The sequence below is a fragment of the Oryctolagus cuniculus genome, chromosome 3 (genome assembly GCF_964237555.1).
Source record: "Oryctolagus cuniculus chromosome 3, mOryCun1.1, whole genome shotgun sequence".
Classification (NCBI taxonomy): domain Eukaryota; kingdom Metazoa; phylum Chordata; class Mammalia; order Lagomorpha; family Leporidae; genus Oryctolagus; species Oryctolagus cuniculus.
The window spans coordinates 139,369,190-139,381,857 of NC_091434.1; the positions used below are offsets into that span (position 1 = coordinate 139,369,190).

General features: G+C 37.3%; 1 protein-coding gene across 9 annotated transcripts in view; it reads right to left on the reverse strand.

Annotated features, from left to right (window-relative positions):
- The window catches only part of KMT2E (lysine methyltransferase 2E (inactive)), an 83,764-nt gene that overhangs the window by 24,189 nt on the left and 46,907 nt on the right, over nucleotides 1-12,668 (reverse strand). For all 9 annotated transcript variants that reach the window (XM_070071170.1, XM_017342740.3, XM_070071173.1 and 6 more), the window contains 7 exons: nucleotides 11,454-11,512; nucleotides 9,840-10,012; nucleotides 9,009-9,047; nucleotides 6,483-6,713; nucleotides 6,251-6,381; nucleotides 3,874-3,991; nucleotides 2,499-2,608 (listed from right to left, as the gene is read on the reverse strand). In XM_070071170.1, coding sequence (XP_069927271.1) covers nucleotides 2,499-2,608; nucleotides 3,874-3,991; nucleotides 6,251-6,381; nucleotides 6,483-6,713; nucleotides 9,009-9,047; nucleotides 9,840-10,012; nucleotides 11,454-11,512 — 861 coding nt within the window. The remainder of the gene's footprint in view (nucleotides 1-2,498; nucleotides 2,609-3,873; nucleotides 3,992-6,250; nucleotides 6,382-6,482; nucleotides 6,714-9,008; nucleotides 9,048-9,839; nucleotides 10,013-11,453; nucleotides 11,513-12,668) is intronic.

The window sequence follows — 12,668 nt, forward strand, 5'->3', positions numbered from 1 at the left end:
TTCTCATAAGAAAAATAAAATAATTAGATGTTGATTTCTGACCATAGATTTGGCCTTACAATAGCTAGTAATATCTTATAGAAAAAAATTAATTAAATTTTTTTGAGTCTTTTTAAGTGAGATGGTACTTTACTGTGAATTACACAAAATAACATGAAGGCCAAAACTGCAATTACTTTTTTGGCCCCATAATGTTCTATAAATTACTGTCCTGAAATTTAGCCTTTATAAAAAAAATGCCAGATATAGCAAATACTAGACATTAACTTAGTTTATCTTCTACTTTAAGGAAGGACTTAAATAACGAGGGTCTTTAAAAAGCTACCTTGAAAAGGTTTCCTTTTAGATGGAAGCTTGAAAAATAAGTAAACTATCTCATTACACAGTAATGATTATTATTCCTATTGTACAGGTGATTCAAAACTCATTGAGCGCCAGCTCCGCGGCTCACTAGGCTAAACCTCCACCTTGCGGCGCCAGCACACTGGCTTCTAGTCCTGGTCCGGGCGCTGGATTCTGTCCCGGTTGCCCCTCTTCCAGGCCAGCTCTCTGCTGTGGCCCGGGAGTGCAGTGGAGGATGGCCCAAGTGCTTGGGCCCTGCACCCCATGGGAGACCAGGAGAAGTACCTGGCTCCTGCCATCGGATCAGTGTGGTGCGCCGGCCACGGCGGCCATTGGAGGAAGACCTTTCTCTCTGTCTCTCTCTCTCACTGTCCACTCTGCCTGCCAAAAAAAAAAAAAAAAAAACTCATTGAGGGGGCCGATGCCGTGGCGCACTAGGCTAATCCTCTGCCTGCGGCGCCAGCATCCCATATGGGCGCCGGTTCTAGTCCTGGTTGCTCCTCTTCCAGTCCAGCTCTCTGCTGTGGCCTGGGATGGCAGTAGAGGATGCCCCAAGTGCTTGGGCCCTGCACCCACACAGGAGACCCGGAGGAGGCTCCTGGCTTCGGATCGGCACAGTTCCGGCCATTGCGGCGGCCATTTGGGGAGTGAACCAATAGAAGCAAGACCTTTCTCTCTGTCTCTCTCTCACTGTCTGTAACTCTACCTATCAAATAAATCAATAAAATCTTTAAAAAAAAAAAAAAAACTCATTGAGGTTCAGTATCCTATCCAAGGTCACACAGTTAATAAGTGACAGGGATTAAGTATTGGGTCTGTATAATTCTAAATGTTTAGAATGACAGAGCTGCAAATAAATATGATACAAGTAGTTTATGTTTATTAAGCACTTACTTCATGCCAGGAACTGCTTTTTGTTTTTAATTTGAAAGGCAGAGAGAGGAGAGACAGATGGAGCTCCCATCCAGAGGTTCACTGCCCAAATCCCATAACAATAAGGCTGGGTCAGGCCAAGCAAAGAGCTGGGAACTCAGGCTGTATCTCCCAAGAGGGTGGCCCAAGCAAGGAGCCAGGAACTCAATCTGGGTCTCCCAAGCAGATGACAGTGACCCCAATACTTAGAGCCATCATCTGCTGTTCCAACAGTGTGCATTAGCAGAAGCTGAAATCCAGAGCAGAACAATGTGCTACCCTAAACAGCATCTTAACTGCTAGGCTAAATGCTTGCCCCTAGGAATACTTTTAAACACTTGGCATGTTAACTTCCTGTTAAGTATTATTATTATTCCTATATATATTCGAGGTAACTGTACAGAGATGAAGAACTCTGTCTGAGGTTATAATAGCTAGTAAGAAACCACATTAGAATTTGAAACTAGATGGTTTATAAAAAAGCCCATTTATTTTTTTAATGCACTGACTGTCATTTACTTAAAAGGCAGAGGACTTGGCCAGGCCACAGCCTCCCTCGGCCTTCCATATGGGTGGCGGGGACTCTTCACCCTTTATCTGCTTCCTCCCAGGTGCATCAATATGAAGCTGATTCTGCATCAGACAGCTGGCTGGGACTCGAACTAGGCCACGTGACATGAGATGCAGGCATCCCAAACAGTAGCCTAACAAAGCCCACCCCTATGTTAAATTTTTTAAAAACTTAAGTATAAGTTTCTATACTCAGAATTAATAGTTTTTTCCCTATTGTTTCAGAACAAAAGTTTTGAGGTCTTTGCAGGATCCCCAACAAACCCTTTCTATTTATATTGAAAAAAAAAATTGGCACTATTTCTTTTAAGGTGCAAAAAAATATTACTCATATTAACCAAATAAATTGTATGACTAAAATTATATTCCCTAAAATACAAGGAAGAAAAAATTCTCAAACAAGGTCTCTGCTGTCTGACTGAATTAGAATTACTAATTATAATTATTGTGAATATTTACATTACAATAGTAATTGAGGAAAGCTTACAAAAGAATTAAGTAACGACGATATAATGGAAGCTGATACCAAAATGCTTGCTTTCTATTATTTTTAACTACTTCATAATAAATAAAAATTAAAAGCTATAAAAGTAATGAAAATACCTTAATTATAATAAGGACATTAAGGAACTCTTTTAAAATAACAGATGATACATTTATAGATTTGAACTTACCAATTCCCATAGTCAAAATCAAAGGCAATAGTAATTTCAGTTCCCTTTGGAATACTTTGTATAGAATAAATGTAAAGATGTATGGTTCCATCTTCAATTTCATGCCTCACCTGTTAGTTAAAATCATTTATGAAAATATAAAATTATTCTATCTTGAGAAGCATCTTATTCTGTAATTTTGAAAACTATTCGAAGTATTTCAAATGCCACTAATTATAATACTTTTAACCATAAATCACTGGTTATCAAGCAGGAAGGTTTTTCAAAGGCATGTTGGTACCTGCTGCCAATCTACCTCTATAGCCCATCATATAGCTAGCATTCCCTGTTGCCCGCCCCCCTCAAAAGAGTATTTAAGCAATTCTAAGATGTAGATTTTTTGTCTCTTACAAGTGATGGCATCTTGGGTTTGATGAGATGCCATAATGGTATCCTTAACACTGTACTTTTCTATGAAAGAAATTGTTCTTGATACCTTACATGATAGCCTTTAGTCCTCACTATCATCTTTTAACAAATGGAACTGAAGCACAGATAATATTACAAAGCAAGTAAGTCAAAGAGAACAATGAATCTATTAAGTGTGGCTCAAACATCTACACTATTAGCTACAACATAAAATCTAGAACGTTTGGGTGCCAGCGTTGTGGCAAAGCCAGTTAAGCTGCCACCTCCAATGCAAGCATACCATATTAGCAATTTTTTGAGTCTCAACAGCTTCACTTCTGATCCAGCTCCCTGCTAATGCACCCAGGAAAGCAGCAGAAAATGGCCCACATACATGGGTCCCTGCTGCTCACATGGAAGACATGGATGGAGTTCTAGCTTCCTGGCTTCAGCCTGGCCCAGTCCCACCTGTTGCAGCCATTTGGGTAGGGAACCAATGGATAGATGGAAGATCGCTCTCTTTCTCTCCCTCCCTCTCTGTAACTCTGCCTTTCAAATCAATAAATAAACCTTTACTTTTTTTTAATGTTTTGAGATGCAGAAAACAAAACCAACATTATTTTATATGCAACTACAATGTAATTTTATACATTTTATGATGGATCGTATAAAATCTACTTTAGCTTTGCCATCTGGGTCAAAGCACAGCATATATTTGACCCATAAGTATAACTTCTAGGATAAACATAAGTCTTATTATAATAAGTCTTATTATAAGTCCTGTTACAAGGAACAACACAATTTCTTCAACATGCAAAGTAATTTTTTAACACCTCAAAGCCTGTATCACCTAAATTTTCACAATAGAAGAATATCGGGTAGCATAAAATCTATTTATAGTTCATAAGCATTTTAAGCTACCAGAGTTTTCCACTTAATATATTCCTTACACATTCTATGCTCCCTCCCAAGATTTCAATAAGCTTACCTCTGCATTGGGTATACAAGAACGTCTGATGAATCGAGCCTCATTCCCAAAAGTTCTTGCATCAACACACATTTCTAGCCCATGAAATTTAGAGTAGAATAAAACAAAAGGGTATGGTCTACAAAGAAAAAAAAATTAAAACTATTAACAATTTAGTATAATAATCACGTTATTCTTCAGAGGGAAACTGATGAAGCAACTTAAGAACAGAGTGTTTTTAAGAAACTTCTGGGGCCGGCGCCGTGGCTCACTTCGTTAATCTGCCTGCGGCACCAGCATCCCTCATGGGTGCCCGGTTCTAGTCCCAGTTGCTCCTCTTCCAGGCCAGCTCTCTGCTGTGGCCCGGGAAGGCAGTGGAGGATGGCCCAAGTGCTTGGGCCCTAAACCCGCATGGGAGACCAGAAAGAAACATCTGGTTCCTCGCTTCAGAACGGCACAACACCATCCGTAGTGGCCATTTGGGGGTGAACCAATGGAAGGGAGACCTTTCTGTCTCTCTCTCTCACTGTCTATAACTCTACCTGTCAAATAAAAAAAAAAAAAAAAAGAAAAGAAAAAGAAAAAGAAAGAAAAAAAACCTTGTAAGTAGTGAAGCCAAGATTTGAGCATGAACAGTCTTACTCCAGAATTCACTCTTAACTTATGCTAGTGTACACTAGTAAGATTTTTATCTGCTCTAATTTTACCTAAGTCAAAAGCAATTAATAGAAGGTGGAAATTCAAATTTACAAAGATAAAAGGGCAGTGACTACTGCCTATATAGAGGATTCATAATTCTATACCTCTGAAGTCCATACTTCCTGATACATTTTTTAAAAATTTTTCTAAAAGATGTATTTTATTCATTTGAAAGACAAGAGTTACAGGGAGAGGTAGAGCCAGAGAGAGAGAGAGAGAGAGAGAGAGAGAGGTCTTCCATCCGCTAGTTCACTCCCCAAATGACTGCAATGGCCAGAGCTGAGCTGATACGAAGCCAGGAGCTTCTTCCCGGTCTCTCATGTGGGTGCAGGGGCCCGAGGACTTGGGTCATCTCCCACTGCTTTTCCAGGCCATAGCAGAGAGCTGGATCAGAAGTGGAGCAGCTGAGATGCAAACCGGCACCCATATGGGATGCTAGCGCTGCAAGCTTGGGCTTTAACCCGCTGTGCCACAGCACTGGTCCCAACTTCCTGATAATTTATATAAGTAAGTAAAAAAATAAAGTTATAAACAAGAAATTTTTCAATAATTGTAGGATGTATACTGGGTATACAGACTAGTCCCCAGAGACAGAAACATACTTCTAGGGAGGTAATGGCTATCGGAGGTTCATTTGGATCAATTCCCCAAGAAACTGCAGACCATAGATGCAGATTTCAAAACCATTACAACACCAACAAAGTTGGAGTTGAAAACGAAGGCAATAATAGAAGACCAATTCTAAGAGCATCTAAAAAGAGGAAGGTGTTGTGTTAATGTGGTCTTTTCAATTTCTGTTCTGTTCTGAGTAATTAACTCAGGTCCTAGATGAAAAAGGTGGTTCCTTATAATCTCAAGTAATTAGAATTCCTGATTGATACCCTATATATATATATCCAATCTATAAGGCTGTTGGTTTATCTTTGAAATGGATTGTTTATGGGCCGGCACCACGACTCAATAGGCTAATCCTCCGCCTAGCGGCGCCAGCACACCGGGTTCTAGTCCCGGTCAGGGCGTCGGATTCTGTCCCAGTTGTCCCTCTTCCAGGCCAGCTCTCTGCTGTGGCCCGGGAGTGCAGTGGAGGATGGCCCAAGTCCTTGGGCCTTGCACCCCATGGGAGACCAGGAGAAGCACCTGGCTCCTGCCTTCGGATCAGCGCGGTGCGCCGGCCGCGGCGGCCATTGGAGGGTGAACCAACGGCAAAAGGAAGACCTTTCTCTATGTCTCTTTCTCTCTCACTGTCCACTCTGCCTGTCAAAAAAAAAAAAAAAACAAAAAAACAAAAAAACACACACACAAAAAAAAACAAAAACAAAAAAAAAGAAATGGATTGTTTTAGGATTTTCAGCAAGAGAGAGACTGAGGAATATATCAGTGCATTTTATTGATATAGTTTATCATAGTTGAAGGTTATCATTAACCACTGTTTAAGCATACTACAGTGTTAAGTACTGAAATGATCATATAGGAAAATAAAATACATAGAGTGGTACTTCAAAAAGTTTATAAAAAAACAGTATTAAAAGTTCATTTTGGTGCAAAACAAAAAAATTCAATCTATACATAGTTTTTTGTTAATACATATTTTCCATAAACTTTTTGAAGTTCCCTGGTAAAATCATAGCATCCAAGCAGAAAAGCCAAAAATTTAATATTTAACTACAGAAAATGAACATGACCAAAGAAATGAATATACCTTTTAAAGAAATATCCATTTGCTTCAAACTGTTCTCTCAGCATAAACTTTCCTCTGTATTCAATGATAAGTGCATCAGGAGGCAAATCTTTTGCAGATTTCAGAATTTTCTTATTCTTCTGTATATGGCTCTAAAATTAGAGTAAATGTTGAGATTAATTAAATTTGGTTGCTTTCAATCTAAACAGTATTAAAAAGATTTTATAATTTTTTGACAAATGGTGGTATTTACCTCTACAGGAGGTTTAAAGAGTAAATTGTTAGTATTCAAATCTGATTTATTCATGTCTTTTTTGTCATTTCCACTGCCCAATCTCAGCGCTATTCTTTGTGCCTCCCTCTGAACACCCTCACTATACTGGTTATTATTTGCCTCTTCATAGCGATCCATCCATGCTTTGATTTTTGTTTCCCATCCAAAATTTGAACCATCAGATGAAGGATCAATCTCTGGAGCTGAACCCTAAAACCACAGCAAATTAAGTATTAATATCTGGACTTATGTACTTACATACACACACAAAAACACAATAATGGCAATGTATATAAAAGGACCTAACATAAACTAGATAAAATGTTTGTCTTTCTAAATTGGTCCTGTTGGAAACAAGACCATAAATTAGTGATCTTGTATGTTTTTAATACTGCAGATATGAGTAGGAGAATTGAAAGAGGCCAAATTAAGTTAGAATAGCAGAAACTAAATCTTCACTGTCACTACTGTTGCCATGTGGAGGATATCAATAAAATTTGCAAATGCTCAAAAGTTTGAATCAATGTCAGCTAAAGGTTCAAAAAACAGCAAGTGATTTTAAAGGCTACCAATATATCTACTCCAATCTATAGCCAAGAACCAAGCAATTTATGTGCTCAGTTTAAATCCAATATGCAATTAAGTATAATTTATTTTTGGGTATAATTTTAATGTTGTATAATAGAGCTACATTTAGATACCTAAATTTAGTATAATTCCAAGATCTATAATCAACTGTCCACATGATAAATTTAGTTGTAAACATCATTCATAATTTCTTCCTATAATGTTAAATAACTTGATAAGAAAACATTTTTTGGTAGTATGTGTAACCAGATGTAACTGAAATTTTATTATTACATACAGATTTCACAAAGATCCTTATATATTCTGTAAGGAATGTACATGGTCACGTGTTACTAAAATTTACCGTAACAGTTACCATATGAGTGCCCATCTTTTATATAAAAATATCACTTTTCTATAATGAAGAATAAACTATAATAAAAACAACTCTTTGATGGGGCAGCCTTATTTTACCAACTGAAATTTTATGTACAGACATATTCTATATTATAATGACCACCTCATAATGAACTGATTTTTATACAAATGTGAGACACTATTTCATATCAAAGCTTTATTAAAGGAATCTATTCTGTTTTCAAATTATTTTTTTTTTGGCCCTTAAGAGATTCCTCTACTGACTTGACATACCTTTAACACAGCTCCTAACATACATCTCTTAAACCCTATAAAATTAATATAGAGTTACTATGATTTTATTTATTATTAAATTATTTGAAAGACAGAAATAGAAAGAACCTCCAACAGCTGGTTCACTCTGTAAATGCCTGCAATGGTGAGGGCTGAGCCAGGCTGAAGCCAGGAGCTGAGAACTCTTTCTGGGTCTCTCATGTGGGTGGCAGGGACCCAAGTACTTGAGTCATCTGCTGCTTCCCAGGGTACAGACTAGCAAGAAGCTGGAATCACAAGTGGAGCTGGGACTCAAACCCAGGCACTCCCAAGTGCCAAATTCTCATCCAGTTAAAATAATTTTACAGAGATATCTTGAAGTTAAATATTTTTAAATAATTTTAAAAATTTATATCCCTAGTTACTTGTTTATATACTAAAGGAAAGTTTCAGTTAATGAAAAACATGTTCCTTCCTCATTAAGCCTGGTATTAGGATATTAAGATATATTGGGAAGAAGGGAGGACTGCTAGAGAATCAATAGATCTTGCAGCTTAACTGAAAATCTTTTTCAGGCCTCTTTATTCTCATGTCAGAGCAAATTTCATAAATCCAGGTTAACGTAAGTACAAAATCACCAACTTTAACATATAAAGAACATTTGTTAAAAAAAATATTATGAAGCTTTGGATATTCAGTGTGCTGATACTTTTTTTTTTTTTAAAGATTAACTTATGGGGGCTGGTGCCAAGGCCAGGAGCTTGGAGCTTCTAGGTCTCTCACGTGGGTTCAGGAGCCGAAGCACTTGGGCCACCTTCTACTGCTTTCCCAGGCACAGTAGCAGGGAGCTGGATCAGCAGTGAAGCAGCAGGGTCTCAAAACCATCGCCCATATGGGATGTAGCATCATAGGTGGCAGCTTTACCCACTACACCACAATTAAGCCTCAAGGCCAGACCCACATAGTTTTTTCACAAGCATTTTTCCACGAAACTTCAAAAGACTCACAAGCATAGGTTTCAAAATTCTTTGCACCAAAATAAACATCTTTCAATTCTATTTTTCCACGAACTTTCTGAAGTTCCCCCATATACCTTCCCTTTTGATCAATGTATTACGGTAATAGGGTCAAAGGACTACAAAAGTAGTATATTCATCTAGTTAGACTTCTCTAAGGACCCACTTCCAGTAAAGAAAAAGCAGTAAGACCGCACACAATAAAGATAGCATAAAGATAAGAAAAAGCAAGCACACTGTTAACTCCTGAATAATTAACAGTTGATAATAACATCATATTTAACGTATTTACCTTAACTCTTGATGACTTCCTAGATCCTTCACGAAAGGCCTAAAAATAAATATGAAATTCTGGATTGGTTTTTTAAAAACTAGATATAATTAATACTTAATAACCAGGTTCACTGAAGTTTTTTACTTAAGTGTTAAAATACAAAAAAACAAAAATCTGGTAATAACCAACAAACCCACAGGTAAGAAAATATTTTGTATAAATACTTATTAAAAATGGAGACTATTTAGAATGTTAAAAAATGCATGCACTATGATGTTCTAAGACAGAAATCTCCAAAACTTCTAGGTGCTCAATATAGTAATCATGGAAAAATATTTATGAGGAAATTGGGGAAGACACTAGAAGCATTATAATAATTTTGTTGAAGTGATGAGATATTTTATGTAGGAATAAAACAATGTTGTTATTTAATTCTCTAGGTAATCACTTAGTAATATTTGAGTGTTTATTGGGGCTTGCTTAAGTAATAAGTACTTAAAGTAATGGAATTTTTCAGTTCCATCATTTCATGGGAACACTGTCATATGTACAGATATCACTGACAAATTTAATGAAAAATTTGCTTACAGTTTTCCGCCATCAGATCCTAGGGATAACTTACCACATAAAATTTAAGTGAAAAAAAAATTCTATATTGTAAGAAACTCAACAAATGGAAAGCTAATGCATTAAAATTTTAAAGTGAGTTCAACTGTTTAAAATAAAAACTTGCTAGATCTTTCCACCTTTTTAGCTGCTGTCCATTACTCTCAGTCTCCTGCCTTTCCTGTAAGACTAAGCTCCCTATCTATATACTATCTACTTATTTTTAAAAAAGCAAAAACGTACTTTTTTACATTTTGAAATATTTTGTTCTTTCTCCCCACTTTTTTTCCTTCTTTTATCATTAACTTTGGAAACTCTTGAAGCAGTTAAAGTAATTGAAGTTGGAGTATGCTGAAATGCAGTATATAATTCCACAGGAACCTCATCACCACTCTCAGTTGCACTGGTATCACCATCTTCAAAGGCAAAATAAAAATTATTGCACATGTAATATTTCTATTTCAAACAATAAAAATAGCATTCCACACAATAAACTATTATTTCTATATTTGCAAAGAATAAAATACATATTTTCACTTCTTCAGTCACCTGACTTTTGTAAGATACATCTGAATGTAAACTACAACTATTTCCTCACATTAAACTAGAAAGGATCTGTCTAAATGGCTGACATCATATTCTAATGGTGTAATTGTAGGAATAGGTACTCCCAGGGGCCAGCACTGTGGCGTAGCAGGATAAGCTGCTGCCTGCAGTGCCGGCATCCCATATGGGCGCCAGTTCAAGTCCCAGCTGCTCCACTTCCGATCCAGATCTCTGCTATGGCCTGGGAAAGTATTGGAAGATGGCCCAAGTCCTTGGGCCCTTGCACCCATGTGGGCGACCCCGAAGAAACTCCTGGCTCCGGATGAGCACAGCTCTGGCTGTTGCGGCCAACTGGGGAGTGAACCAGCAAATGAAAGACCTCTCTCAGGGCCCGCACTGTGGCACAGCAGGTTAAAGCCCTGGCCTGAAGCGCCGGCATCCCATATGGACGCTGGTTCAAGATCAGGCTGCTCCACTTCCGATCCAGCTCTCTGCTGTGGCCTGGGATAGCAATAGAAGATGGCCCAAGTCCTTGGATCCCTGCACCCATGTGGGAGACCCAGAAGAAGCTCCTGGCTCCTGGCTTCGGATCGGCGCAGCTCTGGCCATTGCGGCCAACAAGGGAGTGAAACAGTAGATGGAAAACTGACCTCTCTCTCTCTCTGCCTTTCCTTCTCTCTCTGTGTAACTATTTCAAATAAATAAATCTTACAAAAAAAAAAAAAAAATAGGTACTCTCATTCCCCATGAAGGAGGATTTACCCTCTGATGCAGCCATTCCATTTCTAGGTATCTAATACAAAATTAAAAAAAAAAAAGCTTTCTCGAAGAGGCTTTCATTGAAGGTACTATCTGTAATAACAAAAACAAAACAAACAAAAATGACTCAAATATTCATCAAGTAAGAATGGCTGAATAAGCTGCTATCAATATATTTCAAACCAAAAAGAGAATTGTTGCATATATTACACAGAAGTTAGAAAATTCCCTTCCTAAAAATGAAATACCATTCCACATGATAAACTAATAGATCACCATCTTTCTGAAGCGTAAACATATAATTACTTCTTTAAACCAGGAAATTATCTATGAATAGGAAAATCATGAATGATCTAAATTATTTTAGTTTCCATATTTCTTATAATAAGTATATACATACTTTGTAATGCATTAGAATATATAAAATCTACACTAGAAATTGTAAACTAATACACAATCAAAATTCATCAATAAGGCATTTACATCTAATAAAATATATGGCCACTTATTCTCTCAATTACACTAAATGTACTATAAGTCCTTTTTACCCACCTGACATATTTTCCCTTTTCCGGCGTTGTAGTAGCACCGCCCTTTCTTTATCCAAACTCCTACATTAAAATATAACATGATTATTTATCAAACTTTCATAAATTTAATACAAAGAGAACTGTCTTAAATAACAATTTATTATTTCTAAGTGAAAAACCAACCATATTAAAATATATGCAGCATTCCTTGCCTTAATGAGCTAGCATTTTAGCAGCAGAGATACCACTTAAGTGCCTCCCTTTCACTATTAAGAAAAGTTGTTTACTTAAGAAACTAGCACATTTTTAATCTCCCCCAGCCTGTACCTATGAACTACATCATTCTTTACCTTTTTCTCCCAACTTTTTCAATACATACACTTTTTAATCTAGAGGCCATATATAAATTGCACTAGATTATTCTTAGATCGGAGAATAAAAGCTCCAGGCTAAAATATCTACAACTCAGTAACAGGCTTGCTTTGATGTCTGAGACATGTTACTATCCTAACCATTACAGACAGCTATCCTAGTTACCAAAGTGACCACCTTTGTAATAGTTACTTTTTAACCAACTCTTAATGAATTCATCAACAGATATTTACCCCCACCAAAAGACTTGTGGCACAGTGGGTTAAGCTGCAGCTTGCAACGCTCACATCCCAAATCGAAGTGCCCATTTGAGTCCAGGACTCTGCTTCTCATCCAGTTCCCTGCTAATGTGCCTGGGAAAGCAGCAGATGATGGCCCAAATACTTGGGTTCCTGCCACCCACATAAGAGACCCAGATGGAGTTCCAGGCTCTTGGCTTCGGCCTGACCTAGCCCTGGTCATTGCGGCCATTTGGAGAACGAACCAGCGAACAGAAGATCAATTCCTCTCTCTGTCACTATACCTTTCAAATAAATAAAATAAATCTTAAAAAAGAAACAACAAAAGAAAATACAAAACAAAACAAAACTATCTGGCAAAAAGCAATCATTAAGTGAAACAAAACCTACAGAGAAAAATCTCACTCATAATATAAGAAATGCAAAATGTAACTGAGTTAGCATTTCTTGCCTAATTAACCTGGCAAAAATCTAAGTCTGCCAAAGCAGTATTGTGAGGCTTGGGAAAATAGGCATGCTTACCTATTACCAAAAGGAATTCAAAATTACACAGCTTCTACTGGAGGGGAATTTGGCAATACCTGACTAAATCTTATAGGCACATTTACCCTTTTACTTAACAATCC